The sequence below is a fragment of the Camelus dromedarius genome, chromosome 16 (genome assembly GCF_036321535.1).
Source record: "Camelus dromedarius isolate mCamDro1 chromosome 16, mCamDro1.pat, whole genome shotgun sequence".
NCBI classification, from domain to species: domain Eukaryota; kingdom Metazoa; phylum Chordata; class Mammalia; order Artiodactyla; family Camelidae; genus Camelus; species Camelus dromedarius.
Genome location: NC_087451.1, coordinates 16313537 through 16330862, shown reverse-complemented (window position 1 = coordinate 16330862; position 17326 = coordinate 16313537). Strand labels below are relative to the sequence as shown.

Here is a 17326-nt window from a genome sequence, read left to right as displayed (position 1 = left end):
CACGAGGACATCCTGTGGTTGGGGTGTGGGGAGGCCCTCGATCAGCTCACGGGTGCTGAGCCCACAGGTCTGGGACAATGGAGCAGCAGGCAGGGAGCCAGGGCAGGGGGGCAGGGCCGCAGAGGACAGTATGGGAGGAGTCAGAGCCCCTGGCTCAACCAGGAGAAGCTGGGTCTGAGCCTCCTCTGTAAGATTGGCGATGTCCCCTCCCCATAGGGCCAGCAGGAGGTCGTCACGGAGAGAGGGCGTGGACAGCATCCCTAAGGCGCAGTCCACCTCTCGTGGTGATCCCAGGGCTCAGCAGGCCGGCTGAAGGCCTTCTCCCTGTGGGCCCGCTGAGGAGGCCAGAGCCCAAAGCTCCGAACAACCCCCCACTGAGAGTTCTGTACCCTGGCAGGCAGCCCCAGGACCCAGCCACCCACCCCCAGCCCCCCAGGGCTGCAGAAAGGGTGGTCCCAACGCAGGAGCGGGTGAGATCTGTGCTGGGGGGAGCCCGCTCCCACACTGTGGCCTTGGAGCACACGTCCAGCCCCACCTCGGCCTGGGCTGAACCAGGGCTATTTTTACAAAGTCTAGATCCGGCCGATCTATTATTTGGAGACGACTCGCCATCCGCCACATCCTGTGGGCAGGGAGGGTACTCAGGCAGGCAGGGGGTGGGCAGGGGTCCGGCTCTGCCTGAGTACACTGTCTGCCCAGAGGATGTGGAGGAGAGCAGCCCAGGCCAGCCAAGATGAGAGGAAAGACCCAGGAATTCCTGGCCCCATCAGTGCCTGGAAGCCCACCACGCTCAGACTTCCTGCAGGAAGAGTGGCAAACATTCCTCCTTCACACTCCACTCAGGATACAAACCCTACGTTGGCCACTCAGGCTTCAGGGAGGGAGGTTCTTGGGCCTCCTTCCTGACAGGAGGGCCCTGGGGGGAGAGCCACGGGGGCTGCCCAGCTTTGCCTTCAGAACTCGGGTCTTTGCCAAAGCGGAAGGATGAGGGAGCAAGGCCAGAAGGAGACTCAGTCCCAGAGCAAAGGCATCGTCTGGTTTCAGTCTGAGCTGGCTCTTCCTCTGTCCCCTCTCCCCGCCCCCCATCCTGGCACTTCCTCGAGATGCCACCAACCCCAGCCCTGAGTGGCCTTCCAACTTCCTCTGCCATCCATTCCCACACTTGGCCCCAGAGTGAACCTCCTGCTGCACACATCTTACAAGGACCTGCCCTGCTCCAAAAACTTCTCTGGCTCCCCACTTCCTCAAGACAAAATCCAGATGCCTTTCACCATCAAACTCTGCTGTCCAGCCTCCTCCCCTTCCACTCTCCCCACAGTCCTGCCCACAACTGACAAAACACATATCAGAGCCAGCAATGCCACAACCTCCACTCTCACTGCCCCCTTCCCCAGAGTTGCATTTATGCTGATTTCCTCAGATCCAGCTTCTAATTTGCTTATTTTCTCTTTAACTGGGTCTAATCTACTTGTTAACTTGGCTAATTATCACATTTTTTTACTTTAACACTATATTTTTCACTTCTGGAATCTCAATCTTTTAAACATCTCCCTGTCCTTTTTTTTTTAATAATGTGCTATTTCTGTCTTATAAACTCTACTCTCTCTTTAGAGTTTTGAACGTTAAGCATAAAGTCCCTTCAAACGAGTCTATTCTCTGCAATTCTTCAGGAGTTGGTTTCTCCATTTCCTGGGCTGGTGGACTGTTTCTCACAAAAGTAGGAGCAAAAGTGGGCTATTTCATTTTGAACTTGGGTTTGTCTTCAGTGGGACTTGTCATCTGTGTCCCGTGCCAGCCCTGGGTCATGAAGGCTTCCCTAAAGAGCAGTTTGGGATTTGCCTCCACTGGGGTCCCTCCCTGCAGAAGTGGTGGAATTCCCAGGCCTGTACACAGCAGGGGCTGGACTAGGCTCCCTGCACAAAATCAGAGCCAGGAAGGAGATGTCCTTTCACGGGTGGGAAAACTTCCCACTGGCCTGGGGACACAGCTTGAAATCAGGAAACTTACCCTGGGCTCTGGGTGGAAACTGAATCACCCCTGCAATACAGAGCAAAGAAATCTCCAAGCCTTGAAACTAGGCCAGACTTGTCATACTTTGATGAACGTGGGTGATGGCTATACGGAAATATGTTATATAGTTTATGTTTTACATGTATTTACATTTTTTCAGGATTAAAAGCGTTTACATTAAGAATACTGTAACAAGCTTCTAAGACACACACTGGGCCCCGCCTGCCTTCAGTATCAGCTCCCACCCCTGTGTTTGAGTTCAACTCTTTCCTTCTGGCACCAGGAAATTTCCCTGCTAGCTTTAGCTTTCAAACTCAACTCTGTCATTTAATTATGTTTTCTTGGCATATTTTATCCAGCTTGGAGGGGGTAAAAAAAATCTGACAAACTAACAAGCTGACTGGAACTCCTTTTTCCTGAACAAACTCCAACTCATCCTTCAAAGCCCCACTTAAATGTCCCCTCCTCAGGGATGTCTTCTTCACCTGCTACCAGGCACAGCTAGGTCCACATTCACTACTACCACCGCCACCACCCTGCCCTGCGTTCCCATAGTCCCCCAGGGTGGGGACTGGATACATCTGCTCCTATAGTAAAGGATGTCCAGGGGGAGGGTATAGCTCAGGTGGTAGAGCACATGCTTAGTATGCACAAGGTCCAGGGTTCAATCCCCCATGAACCTCCTCCAAGGGTAAATAAACCTAATTACCCTCCCTCTGCCCCCTCTCCCCCCCCCAAAAAAAAAACCAAACAAAAGGAGTCCACCTGAGCACAGGGACAGAGTCCATGGCAGAGCCCAGCACAGAGTCTGCCAAGTAGTGGGTTTGGCAGCAACACCCAAGAGCTGTAATTCTGCCCTGGGCTCTCACAGAGGCCAAGCTACGGCCGCTGCAGGGACCTCAGGGGCCAACCCAGAACTGGCAGCCACCTGCGGGGGGGCTGCCGAAATCAGGCTCTTCCCAAGCCAGCTTTCAGGCTCTGGTCCCAAGCAGGGGCAGGCCCAGGCCGAACCCTCAACCGCCCCCAACCCTGCCTCCGGGCCCAGCAGCCCCTGGTGCCCACAAATAAGCAGGCAGGCAACACAGCTCTCAGCCCTGGCCCTTTGATCTGGGCAAGCAGCAACACTTGGCTGGCGCCCTCCCCCTGGCTCCGACCTTATCAGGGCTTGGGGAAGAGACAGGTGCCTGGGGCCTGGGCCAATTATGTGATTTACTTGGTAGCCCACTGAGTCACATCCTGGTCAAGCTCGCCTGGTTTCTTGGCTCATTTGGCCAAAGGGACAAGGACACTCCAGGGAGCCATCCCAGCTGTGCCCGGGGTAGGCAGTAGGGTGAGGGCCATCGAGTCATGACTAGAGGGTCTCGGAGACTCACCATGGCTCAGAGGCACCCACCCTGAAAACACTGAGACAACGGACACTTAGGTGCCTGGGATGAGCCTCCCCAATCCAGTGACCATCGGTGCCCAATTCCAGGCCAAGAGAACCACATATGCAGAAATCCCAACATCAGGCCTGCTGCTCTCACCAAGAGACCTTAAGCAAGTCATTTCCCCTCTCATGACCCACCTGGAAAGGGAAGCTGATCAGAGGGAGCTTGTAGGAGGAAGAATCAAACAAGATGATGCTGTGGTGATTTGTCCACCTCAGGCCAGGTCGCCAGGGAGAAGTAGGGACTTCTGGGACTTCTCTCTTAGCCAAGAAGGACAAAACTGTGGCGGTGCTATGACCCTCACGGCCCTCTCACTGTCTCCCTGGGCGGCTGCACTGGCCCTGACCTCAGTCGGTGGGGGCTGAATGGAGGTGGCTGGGGCAGACCAGTCAATAACACTAAGACCAGGAGGGGGATGAGGCTTGGGCTGGGTCACCAGTGACTCAGGGGCCACGGAGGGAGGGGGCTTGACAGCCACTCTCCCTCCTGCCTTTCCCTCACCAGTTCGCTCAGCAGCCTGCTCCTTCCCACGTGCCCTCTGGGCTTGAACTCTGTCTCCCCACTTTAAGAGCTGGTCGCTATATTGCGTAGAGCCCAGGCGGATGGAGAAATCTGTTCCAGGCCCCAGGGCAGGATGACTTGGTCTGACCCACACCGGGGAGGCCAAGCAAGGGTGGAGGAGCCGGTGGAGGGGCTTGGGCTTGAGGTGACGTCTGCAGGGGCAGGGACCTGGCCACACTTAGGAGGCGCTGGACCCCACAGCCTTGCCCCAGTCTTACCTCGGTAGTTCTCACATATTAGGACCGAACCCTGGAGCTATCATCTCACCTCTGTGAGTCCTGAAGACCCCTTCTGGGAAATGAGGACGGTGCTGAGTCTGGCTGAGTGGCTGTGGCCACCGGCCGTGGAGGGCTGGCACTGTGCATTCTGGAATGCCACCTAGACAGGTCAGGCAGGTTCCTAGACAGAGCCAGCTCACTCCACCCCTCCCTCCCCAGAGAGACCGGGAGGGGAAGGGGTTCAGACTGGAATGCAGACCCGTGGACCTTCTCCCCTACATCTAACCGGGCTTCACAGCCAGATGGACGCCAGGACAAAGGGGAATCGGGGCCAAGGGAACTAGCCACACGGCAAGGTCAGGCAGGAGGCAGGACCAGCCCTGTCTGGCTCTGAGTCTCTGCCCAGGCCTGAGGTCCTGCTGAGGGCACGGCCAGCACGGCCAGCACGGCCTCAGCCAGTGGGAAAATCAGGGAGCCAGGAGCTCAGGTCCCAGGGCCATGTAGCAGGCAGGGCAGGGACAAGGCTGACGTGGACCCTGGAGGGAGGGGCAGATAACTGCATAATCACCTGCCAGCTGCCCTGGCCCAGGTGGGGCTTGGGCCCTGCCTCCCCACCAGTCGCAAGGCTGAGGGCCCCAGGGGACAGGGGCCGAGGCCCTCAGATCCAGGTCTTGTCTGGGACGCAGGTCCTCAGGCTCCTGCCCTGAGTTTGCGGACCAGGTGGCGTTTCCGGCTTTGGCATCTACAAGGTGATTCCCATTCTTGCGTATCACCCACGGCCCCTCAGGGCAGGTGTTGTTTGTTTTGTTTTACAAGAATAGAAGCACAGGCTCAAGAAGTGGTGCCTTCTGTGAGCGGCAACAGCGGGATTTGGACACAAGCAAGGCCCATGCTCTTTCCAGCGAGTCAGGACCTGAGAGAAGGCGAGCAGGGAACCCCCCACACCAGCAGGTGGAGACCAGATGGGGGCCAGGGCGGGAGGGGGGCCTCACCTGACTGCAGCAAGCCGGCGCCGCGGTCCTTGACCCCAAAGTGCTGCTGGATGTCCAGAAGGACGCCTGGGAGGAGAAGGCAGAGGGTGCTCACTGGCGCTGTCTGACGCCTGGGTGCCACCATCCCCCTGACCCCACCTACGTGACCCCCAGTCCCAGCCCTAGACCAGCTCTCTTTTCACCTTGTAGGGCCCAGCCTGGCCCCATCTTGAGAACTCCACCCTGCCCAGTTTAGCCAGGCCACTGGGGACCCTGGAGGCCAAGCTTCCACCCCGCCCCCACCGGGCCTCCCGTTCTCACCCCGGGAATAGGACCCCACCCCCCTCACCCAGCCAGTTCAGGGTTGGGGGTGTCCAAGGCACAGAAAGGCAAGGTTCCTCCCAGGTCACTCAGCCAGGTGGCACAGCCAAGCCTCCTACTGCCAGCCTGGGCCTCTTGCCCACCTGGGGCCTAGCTCCAGACTAGGAGCTGGGACCCCAGACATGGACCCTGCCCTCAGGGGAGACCACACAGCCCACAGCCCAGAGAGTGCGTGGGCAGCCACTGAAAGCTGCAGGGAAGCCCTCTGGCCGAGGAGGGGCGGGGAGGACCCACAGGCAACGCTCATACCTGCTCACACGCACGTGTGCACAGACCCACGCTCCCCCAGCTGTCCTCAGGAGTATAACCAGGACCCCCAATTTTCCGATGCAGGAGCTGAGAGGCAGAGGGAGGCAGGGGGGCTCCAGGCCTGCCTTCTTGGGGGAAGGGGAGCCCTTGAGGCCATGTCTGCCCTTCTCCCAGCTTCCAGCCACCTCTGCTATCTCATTAGGGCTTTATATACCAAAAGGGGGCAGCAGCCAGAACAACTAGAAACTATGGGCAGCTGTGGACAGACCGAGCCATGGCTGTATGGAGGCCAGCAACCAGGGCTCCTGGTTGAGTAAGCACAACCCCCAGCCCCGCAGGCCCAGGGCCCCCGCCTCCGCTTATCTCTGAGAACAGCAGGAGGCCAGGCCACAGGCCAGAGCCCCCCTGACCACTGCACATCTGCACTGAGAAGGGCTGGGGAGAAAAGAGACAGGGGCTGCCCCAGGAGCTCCCCACGCAGGGGTCAGAGGAAGGACTGGGCTCCTGCCTTTAGGGGACTCCCAGAACTATTCAGCGTGATGAGGATGATGTCAGCCTTTAAAATGTCGATGGTCTGCATTATTGAGAATTAAGCACTTTACTAGTTTACCCCTCACACAACCCTATGAGGCTGGTAGCACCGTCCCACAGGATAGGTGAGGAAACTGAGGCACAGAAGGTTAAGCCACATGTTCAGAGTCACACGACAGGGAAATGGGTGAAATTGGAATCTCCAGACAGTACAAGGGTCCCATCTGCTGGCTGGGGCTGGGGGAATGGGGGCTGGGGGGAGTGGAGTACCCCTGTGCCCCTACTCGAGACCCAGGGCTGGGATGCTGAGGGATTTCCTGGGCTGCAGGGTCAGCCCGGCTGGTCTTCTAGCAGCCTGACAGCCCAGAGAAGCTGGTCTCCTCCTTGTTAATACCCAGAGTGGATTCACCTTAATTACCCATAATGAAGAGACTGTGCAAGACCCAGTTAATGACTTAGTAACTAGCGCGGTCTGTGACCTTGCCTTGAAGGCAGAAGCCAGGGGCCAGTCCTGGCCCTGTGGATGGCAGGGCCACCAAGTGGGGCCTCCGAGGTGCCCTGACCCGGCCTCAGAGGCCCCGAGTCCCATCAGGGCCTGTGGGTGGCATGGCTGGACCTGACCTTGGGGAGCCACCCACACTCACCTCCCAGCCCCACAGCCCATCCCCGGTCCTGGGCCAGGGCTCTGTAGCCTCCTGATCTGACCACATCCCTCTCGTATAATCGCTATCACCTGTGACTTCCCATGCTCAGGGGAGGAGCCAGGCCCTTCACCAGGCCATGAGGTTCAGCCCCGCCAACCCCGCCCCCAGCCTCACTTCTCAGGAATCACCCCTCCACCCCATTCTCCAGCCACCCTAAACTACTCATGGCCCCCCAACTACATACCCTCCCTCTTCTGACTTTGGCACAGTTTTGTTGGCTGAACTAATTCCTGCCATTTCTCTAAGACTAGTTTAGATGCCTCCTTTTCCGGGAAGTCTTCCCTGATCTCTCTCCATCCCACTACCCTCAATAAGTTAGTTGCCCCCACTCCCCTCTGTCCATCCTTCTTTTAGCACTTGTCACACTAGGATTAGTTAGTTCTACAGAAAAGACACAGAAGGATGTGGATATAAGCTCCTTGGACCCACTGTGGCTGGGAGCTAAGAGCTGCTAGTTGCTGGTTCCTGCTAAGTTCCAGCTACCATGTGAGGCTCTACAGATGGTACTTCTATCCCTGCTATCCATGCTGATCTATGACTATCATCCCATCTTACATGTGAGGAGACCCAGGTTCCGAGAAATAAAATAACTGTTCTTGCAGCACATAAGATGTCAGAGGTGAGATTTGAAATCAGGTCTATTGCCAAAAACCAAGCTGTTCTTCTACCGCAGCGCCTCTGCATGGTCCACTCTAGACCCTCGGCCTGGGGTCTGGCACACAACTAGCCCACAGTGACTTTGTGGAGTGGATATATAAGCAAAGATGGGAGAGGCTTGCCTCATCCCCTACTAGACCATGAACCCCTTGAGAGCTGGGACCATGGCCAGTCATCTCCAGAACCCAGGACAGGGACTGTCACAATTTAGGCATTGGGTAGACAGAAGGATGAGCAGAGTCAGGAGATGGTAGGAGGGTAAAACTCCGCCTGGGCCCTGCACTGCGGGTCCCCACCTACAGCCCAGAGGAGGGCATGGATCTGTGGTAACCACAGGGTCACTCTCTGGGAGGGAGGCCATATCAAAATGGGCATCATGAAGGTGGCAAGTGTCCACAGCAAATCGAAACACTCTTTCTTCCTCCCTGAGGCACATCCTAGCCATATGACTAAAAGTACTCCCCCCACCATACTCCGAGGTCCAGCATTTGCCTCTGCCTCCAGGAAGCCTCCCTTGACTTCCTCTACTACACAGAGTTCCTGGTAAGGGGGAGGAATGGGCATATCCAGATGGGCATCCAGGATCCCCAGGAACTCCTGAACAGTCTAGATCCCAGGAAGCTTTGGATGCCCCCACCTCAGCACCTCAGAACCTCAGACTTGGGTCCGAGGCCTGAGTTCCCAGCAGAAGGTCAGGGAAACACTTCCAGGGAGCAGGGGCTCATACAGGCCTTAAGATCCTAGGTCAGGCCCTGCCTGAGCCTTTCTGGGTTGTTTTTCCTCTCCGAGGCCTGGTAAAGGCCACAGCCGCAGGCGAGTGAGACCCCACTGGCCGCTGGCACGGGGAGCGTGTGTCATAGCAGCTCAGCCGGGCGTCTCAGATTTTCCTCTGGGCTCCTGGCCGGCTTAGACCCACACACCCCCTCCCTTCTTCACCACAGCCTTATTTTTAGCCTCTTTCCTGGAGGCTGAGGTTTAGTGGGTCACAGGATGGGCCTCACGCCCAGGAGCAGCCTCCTATAGTTCAGACCAAGCCTACTCCACCAGCCCCACCAGCCCGGGGCAGGCAAGGTGGGGCTCCCACCCCACACGCAGCCCCCCGCATCCCATGGCCACAGATCCCAGTCCAGGCCTCTCCAGGCAGTCACCCCAAATCCACAGCCAGAATCGTCCTCTGCCCACAGGGGCCTCCTCCCTGGGCCAAGAAAACATTCTGGAAAAGCAAGAGCACCTGAATTTTCTTACCCATTGACCCTAATTACACCCCTGTCAAGCCTCCACGGGGCTTGCCACTTGTCCCAGACCAACTGGCCCTCCTGCCTCTCGGGGCTCTTGGCCTGGGTCAGCCGCTGGCTTGAGCTGTACTGTCAGCATTTCCGTCACCTTTGTCCCCTATACGCCAGCCCACAGACATGCTCACCTCTCTCTCATCCTGGTGGTGAAAGCAATCCTTCTTTGTCCTCACTGCCAGCGGCTCTTTCTCACTCCCCCTACTTCACAGCTGAAGTCTTAAAAGAGTTCTCGCCCCTCCCCTACTCCATGTCCTCACCTCCATCACCCTCTGAAACCAATCAACTCCTGGTGGCCCAACCCCATAGGCTCTCTCATCCCTCAGTGTCCCAGCCACCTGTACTCTGATTCCACGTCTCCACTCCCTGGTCCACTACTAGGCCGTGACACCCTCCTCGCCTCCCATGAATGGGCCCCAGCAATTCTCTCTCCACCACCTGTCCTCCTATCTGGGCTCCCTGCCTCCAGCCTCTCCCGGCCCATCCAGCATCCTTCCTGCAGCCTGGTCTCACACACACTTGTCAGCTACCTACTAAGTCCTGGGCTGGGGCTTCAGAGGCCACAAGATAGTTTCTGGACTCAAGAAGCTAAGGCCACGACCCAGTGGTTGCTCAACTCTGCTCGGGCTCAGAGGCGCCCAGGAGTTCTTCAGAATGCACTGGCCCAGGCCCCTGGGTCAGTACTACTGCTACCAACAACAACAATCATATGGGTATTAACAAATACTGAGTGCTTACTACACGCCAGACACTGTTCTGAAAGTGTCACCTGTGTCAGTTCACCGAGTGTGGCTCCCCACTGCCACACAAATTAAGCCCAGACTTCTAGCATTTGTGGCCTCCAGATCTGCACAATCACCCTGTCCAGAGGCAGGAGCCAGGAATCTATTTACACACTGCCCAGGTAGTTGGAAACCACTGGTCTGGATGGTCTGAGGCCCCCGTGACTTGTGCATTACAGTCCGCAGGTCTCCAAGCCTTGACTACACCTGTATCCTCTTCCTGGGCTGTTCATCTCCCCCTGCTGAGATCCATCTCATCCAGGGTAGGCCACCTGGTTCCCAAGCTCACTCCCCCAAGCACAGTCATCATCACCCCATGTTCACCCTGCCTCTCTCAGAGCAGCAGGCAGCATAGCTGAATTCCCAAGAGCATGGGCTCCAGAGCCAGAATATCTGGGTTCAAATCCGGGCTTTGCCACCTTCCCTGCTGTGTGACCTTAGGCAAGTTACTTAACCTCTCTGTGCCACTTTCCTCCTCTGTAACATAGATTATGGGAACTCCCACGTCTGTTCTTTTCTCCAAAATGGGGGCAGATGGCTAGAAAGACAGGGCCTAGGGATCTGAAAGGATGGGTGATGCCTACCATTGGCTAGTCCCTCTCGGAGGGACCCTGGTCCCCCTGTGGAGGCCTCAGAGCTGGCTCACTCTGGAAGTCTCACTCCTGCTCCAATGCTGGGCTACAGCTCCCGCCCCAGTAATTATAGGGGCCTGAGGGCCTGGCTCTGCTGACCTGGCTCTGGATGGCTAAGGCTGGGAAACCGCAGCCTGGCCCCGCCAGCACCTCCCCCCACCCCCCCAAGCCTAAGGGGATCAGCCAAGGCAGGGCTGTCAAGCACACGCACTTCTACCTGCCTCAGAGCTTCCACAGGGCAAGATCCTGCCCCTGGCCCCCAGGGACAAGCTGAGTGACCTCCAGGACCATCCGGCCCCTACTCTGAGCCCCAGGTTGCCCATTTGAGTGTGATATCCCTGCTGGGTCCATCCTAAATCTTCATCACATTTGTTCTACATATGCCAACCCTCCTACCCCCATGTCAGCGTACAAATCTGGGTCATCAATGGCAGGACAACTCAGTGGTCATCTCTGCAGGGACCATGAGGATGGGACCCCCAGCCCCATAGCCTCAACCCTCAGAGAGGCCCCACCCTGACCCTAGAGAACCTAGATTCCAAACTTGTCCCCATAAAGAGGACCCCATAGCACCTCTCCCTACCCAAGAGCCCTGCCCTCAGACCCCATCAGTCCAAGAGTAGAACCACCCCAGAGCTCAGAGAGCCCTGCCCCCGCTCCCCACCAAGCCTCTCTGCCCGGAGTGGGCGGCAACAGGCAGCCGGGCCTCTGGCCTGTGGTTCTAGTCTATCATTTGGGGCCAGCTTTCCTGGAACCAGACTTGGCCTTAGCAATTTGGGGGCTTTACACCGCCACTCCTTTCCCATCTCAGCCTCCCCAGCCCTATCCTGGCTCAGGGACTCCCAAGACCACCAGGGGCCGGAGACAAGGTGACCACACCCTTATCTGGACCCATGGAGGGCGTGGCCTATGTGGACACAGACCTAAGATAAGGTGGGGGGTGTGGGGAGAAAGGGGGTGGAGAGAGATAAGAGACCTCAGATCAGCGTAGCTCAAGCCCATGAACCCTCAGCCTTCCCTCGTGTGCTGCTTCAGGGCTGAGGCGACCTGCTCCCACTTCTCAGATGGAAAATTGAGATTCAAAAGGTGAAAGAAACAAAGGCCACAGACAGAACCAGGCAGGAGCTAGGCTGAGCTGACCTCCAAGCTCCCAGACCTGGCCTGTGCTCCCCATCTTATCCCAAAAAAGGGCCAGAAAAGAGGCAGTTCTCAACATGCACACCAACTGCCCTCACATGGGTGTTGGAAACACTGTGACTGAGTAACCCCCTCCCTCCCCAGGCACCGTCCTTTACAGTTTACAAAGCTTAATCATGCTCCTTGCCACGTGGGACTCCATCTGGCAAGTCCATGCTGGGCAGTAAAGGGACCATGAAGACCCCATGGGGCTACCAGGTTGTGGGTGGGAAGGGGAGACCCCAGCAAGGTCTCCATGGAGGCAAAGAACAGAGGATAAGCAGGAGGCCAAAACCCCACCTCTAGCCTCCAAGCTCTGGCTACTGCATCCTTCTCACTTACTTCTTGCTGTGATGTATCTTACCTGGGACTCCTCTCACCAATCCCCCAACACCAGGAGAGGCCCAGGCCCGGAGTGGACCAGCATCCTGCTTCACATCTCCTCACAGAGTAACCTGAGGCCAGCCCTTCGCCTCCAGTGCCCTGTCTGCAGAAGAGACCAGGCAAAGCCACCACAGTGCCCTCCTGCATGTACAGGAGCCATTCTGCCCAGTGTGGGGAAAGGAGGCCCCACGGTCAAGGCTCCCGGCTGGACAGACAGGGACCACACGGACCACTGCCGCTACTTCCTTCCCGGAGACGCGAGGCCTGCAGCTTGTTGTGTGCCCCAGTCAGGACCAAAGGGCAGCACCACGAAAGAAGCCCCAGCCTCGGCTACGGGCGCCTGGTCTTGTCCAGGGTTGTCCAAACCTACCAACACACCTTCAGCCCAGAAGAATGGGCTTTGGGTCAGGCAAGGCTGAGTCAACACAATTCTGCTACTCAGTTGGCCAACGAGGGCCAGGCTTGTGCCGGCTCCCCACACATATTGGGGCCACAGAGATGACCAGGCTCAGCCCCTTGAGGCTGCAGGGAGAAGCCACCCTACCTGGGAGTAGATGCGGTGATGGTGGGACAGGGAGCTGTTGAAAACCAGGAGTTAGGTGCCCAGCTCAGCCCAGAGAGTTGGGGAAAACTGCCTGGAAAGAGGGCAGAGGCACCACTGAGACCAACCAGGAGATACGAAGGTTGGCTGCTATAGCAGCTGGGAACAGACCTGGTTATCCCGGGAAAGGCACGTGCAGGCAGAGCTGGGGGCCAGCAGACAAGAGTTCCTGAGACCAAGTCCTGTGCCCCATACAACCCTTGGGAGCAAGTCTCTGACCACAGAAAGAGAGGAACAGAATCATCAATCTTGGATTCAGGGCTCAGAGAGGGTCAGGATCTGCCTCAGGTCACACAGCCATTCTGACAAAGCCAGGAGCAGGAAGCTCAGCTCAGGAGACATTCAGGGCCCAAAAGGGAACCCAGCTCCAGGAGCCTGGGGATCAAAACAGTGTCCTCTTTCCCCTCTTCTACCCTCAGGATTTCAGGCCCCTACACAAGGGCAGAAACAAAAGCAATTTCCTGTCTGGGGAAGGGACGCGGAACTCCTCCTCTCTGAGCAGCTCTGATGCAGGAGGCCTCGCTCTCAGACCAGCCTGCACCCAGCAGGCTGTGGCCCTCCTGCCCCATTCACAAAGTGGGAAACTAAGGCACAGGCTGGGCCGGTCACCGGTCCTAAGTTCCAGACTAAGGTAGTGAGTTTCAAGGCGCTTCTCTGACAGGTCAGCGGCACTGCCGAGGTGCTGGCAGAACCAGCTGAAAGATGCCTGAGGAGCAGGAAAGCAAGGAAATGGGCAGCTGGTGGTTAGTCACTGGGGTGCTGGCATTCCAGGCCGGCCCGCGGTGCACCTGGGCACTGACCTACCAGACAGGCATTCTGGAATGTGGCCTTGGGACACCCCGCCCCGCAGTCCTTACGTGGTGCTGACCTGGCAGTGGCCAGGGCAGGGCCACTCCAGGGGACAAAGCCACCTGAGGGGGCGGGGTGGGTGCAGTGTTGATATCCTTATCCACAAAGATAGCCACGGAGTTTGGGGCTTGACTTGGCTTCTACACACCCGGTGACATTGTAAAAGGCCCTGGGCCTCCGTTTCCCCAGCTGTTAGCTCTAGATAGACTCAACCAAGCAGATAAAAAAAGAGCCAAGGGCCCGTGCCTGCAGCCCCTCCTGCCCCCAGCTCAGGTGTTTGGGGAAGGCCCCATTCCTGCCAGGCCTCTGTTCCGGGCTGGATCCCCATACTCCTCTCTCCTTCTGGGTTTGTTAGTGAGTGGTTGCCATGGATACCAGTCTCAGCTTCTTTGGCAGAAAAGGACTCCCCTAGGGTAGGGCTCTGCCTGTCCTCACCAGCCCCCTGCTCCGCCCAATTTCAAGTGCCTGGCTGGCCAAGGGGCTGGATCAAAGGAAAAGGCAATAGGTCTCAGGAAGGCAACAGGTGTCCCAGAGAAATTGAGGGAGGATCTCTGCTCTCAAATAGCCATTCACCAACCATGAACAGGGCCTGCGCCAGCTCTCTCTGGCTGGGCCTGGTTCCAGAGCAGAATGCTGCCACCTATACCCTCAGCTCAATTTCCATTTCACAGATGGAAGAATGGGAGCCCAGGGGCACAGGCAGCCCTGGCACCAGGACGCAGGGCTGGGAAGCAGAGACCCAGGACCCTTGCCTGAGGGGCTCCCTCCTTCCCCTGACCTGGCAGCCATGAGTGGGCTCAGAATGAAAAGTAGGTGGCTGCCAGGCTGGAAGGGGCCATGGGAGCAGGAGCCACGTGCCCTAGGGGAGATCAAACTGCCCTGTTTAACTGAGCTGAAATTCATCTGCCCAGAGGGCTTTTGCCCATGGCCAGCAGAATCTCTGAGTTTCCAGGCCAGAAGCAGGGCGCCTGCTTTCACCTTGACCAAGAGAAGACAGCACTGGGGGTTCTGGTCCTGCACTGCTGCTGTGTGACCTTGTATGAGTGCCAGCGTTCTCCTGGCATCAGTGTCCCCATCCACCCAAAGAGGTGGAGGGAAGGGCTGAGAGGTGATTTCTGGGCTACTTCAGTTTCATCCAACTGAAGCAATGCTCAGTAAGAAAAGCAAGAGTCAAAGCCTGGCCCTTCTCACCTGCTTTTCAGACCTGCTGCCCTCAGGGGGTTCTCATGGGGAGGAGGAGAGGCCATAATTAGCCAGATCACGGGGTGGCGGGGTGGCGCTGGGAATGCTAGAGCAAAGGCAGAACCTACTGGAGTTCCCAGGATGAAGACCAGCGCTGGTGAAGAAGGGAGGGGTTCGCCAAAGCATCCCAAAGGGGACTGTCAGAAACTGAGAAACAGGAGGACACCATGGCTAGGGCACAGCTTGGGCAGAGGGATGGAAGAGCAGTCTGCTGACATTTGTGAAGCTCTCCTAGGAGTCTGGCCTTTTCCCCCACGCTTAAGAGACAGTCTCAGTTATGCCACACATCCCGGGAGGTGGAGGGATGAAATGATCACTCAGAAAGCTCAAGCAACATCCCCAAGGTCACTCTCAAGAGCCTGGACTTGAACGCTGGCATCAAAGACTCTAGACCTTCACCGTCCACCATGGTGTCCCCTAGCCACTGTGGCCGTTGGGCACCCGAAATGCAGCCAGTGCAAACTGACATGTGCTGTAAATGTAAAACACAAACTGGGTTTCAAAACTCAGTAAGAAAAGTGGGCAAAATATCCCATTGATAGCTTTTCTACTGATGATATGTTGAAATATGTTAGATATATTGAGTGCAATAAGATACATTATTCATTCATATCTCCTATTTCTTTTTACTTTTTTAACGTGGTTACTAGAAAATTTTAAGTTACATCCATAGCTTGCATTATATTCCTTTTGGACAGAGCTGGTCTATACCACGAAGACAGAAATGCACAGGCTTAAAGGAAGAGAGTAGGAACTTACCCCATTTTTTGATGGGGTGCCAGGACCAGATGGTGAGGTTCTCAGGGATCAGGGGGGTGCAAATATCAAAGGTGACTGAGCAGTGGAGTGTCTGCATGCCCTCCTCTGCCCCAGCTGGCCAGCCAGCAACAGGTGGGATGACCACTCCCCTGCTGTGTCCCCCAAACCCCTAAGACACATCAAGCCATAGTAGTTGCCATAGAGATAGTAAATCTTCCTGAAAACAGCTTGGCAGCAAGGGGGTGGTGGTAGGAGAGTCTACCATAAAGAGAGAGGGAGGGAGCCAGGCTTATCCGGAGAGGAAATCTGTGATGCTGTGAGTTGGGGGCGGGGTGGTGCACGAGCTCCCACCCTAGCAGGAATGGGAAGGATGCATGGTGTTTGCACAGAACTTTCCGGGCCTTCCTCTCTACTGCCCCACCCCCCTTACCAATTCACCAAAAATTTGCTATGTTGTTCTCCCATTCTGACTCTTGGACCCAAGTGGGGGTGGAGGCAGAAAAGCACTAGGCCTCCCTGATCCCACCCTCCCACCTCAGCCCCTAGCAGTTTCCCTAAGAATAAGGTGAGGGGAGGGTCAGGAGGCTGAAAAAAATGTTTCAAGTTGTTACAGAAGCAGACCATTCATTGCCCAGCTGAGAGGGTGGAAAACACGGAGATCTCACGCCACTTTGCAGTGCACTCTCCGGACTACCTTGCACAAGGGTCGCCAGTTGCCTTGGTTCCCCAGCCTGTGTACAGAAGTCCATATTGAACTAACTACAGGCCCCCGATGTTCTCTGACTTCTCTCCACTATGTGGTGACACCTAAGCTCCCAGGTCCCAGGCAGCATGGCCCAAGCATGACAGAGCCTGGTGCACTTGGGTGATGCTGGGTATTCCTGTTCACCAGACCCAAGAGCCCTTTGGGGACAGCCCAACCCAGAAACTGGTGCCACTGGTACCCATTTCCAACTCCCCACAGGAAGAGATAGAGAGAAAAGGGGTCTTGAAAGTGGGAGTTGGGGGAGGGGGAAGCCTCTACTCTTGCATCAGAATTCTCCCTTCCACTTGACACAAAACCCCATTCAACAGAGGGGGAGATTGAGTCCTGGGTAAGGGGACCCAGGTGGCGTATGGTTTGGGGGAGATTGAGTCCTGGGTAAGGGGACCCAGGTGGCGTATGGTTTATGCCAGGGATCTCCTCCCTCCATAAGCACAAAGTTTTCTTTAGAGTCAGTCCCAAATTCCACCCGCTATCTTTTTTTTTTTTTCCTCCTTGCAGTTTCAGATTTTACTAAGCTGTGGTTAGGCAGGTTCTGGCCAGCATGCCAGGTATACAATCACTGCTCTCCTGTGGCAGAGAGCCTCCACGGGCTAGCTTGGCCAAAGTCCTTTTCTCTCCAGGCTTCACCATTCCCACTGAGGGGCAGCTCAATTTAGGGAAAGTTCTGTACTCACAGACCCCTGAGAACTGGGGGAGGGGAGCTAGCAGACTGGAATCCCAGAACACCCTTCCATCGCCAAAGGGACCAGGGATCAACCACCTCACGAGGGGGGAAACAGACCTAAACACAAGCTAAGACCCGCCCAAGGTCACACACCAAGCACAGGAGGAGAAAATGTGGGACGAGAAGTGAACTCAGTTGTTCTATCGACCCCCAACCCCTCCCCAAGGCTGGTTCCAGGAGATGCTCACAGAGGATGAGGCAGCCCCTCTCTATCTCTAGTGGCCTGCGCCCTACCCCAGGCCCCAAGCGACATAGAGCAGGAAGAGGCGTCTTCAGGCCTCTAGCAGGGGCCAGCTGCAAACCGCATCCTGGGTCCCCAGGCGCCGCGGACCCGCCCCGCCCCTCCCTCCGCTTCGCTCGGCTCCCCGCAGCCCCAAGCCTTTGTCAGCCATGCGCTCACACACACATAT

The 17326-nt window shown here is 56.7% G+C and overlaps 1 protein-coding gene across 3 annotated transcripts in view; it reads right to left on the bottom strand.

Moving 5' to 3' along the window:
• SPNS2 (SPNS lysolipid transporter 2, sphingosine-1-phosphate) overlaps nucleotides 1–17326 on the bottom strand; it is a 34627-nt gene that overhangs the window by 16272 nt on the left and 1029 nt on the right. For 2 of the 3 annotated variants that reach the window (XM_010987919.3, XM_064495053.1), the window contains exon 2: nucleotides 5212–5277. In XM_010987919.3, the coding sequence (XP_010986221.3) occupies nucleotides 5212–5277 (66 nt within the window). Of the gene's footprint in view, nucleotides 1–4268; nucleotides 4380–5211; nucleotides 5278–17326 lie in introns of all 3 variants that reach the window. The other variant, XM_064495052.1, reaches the window with a different exon arrangement.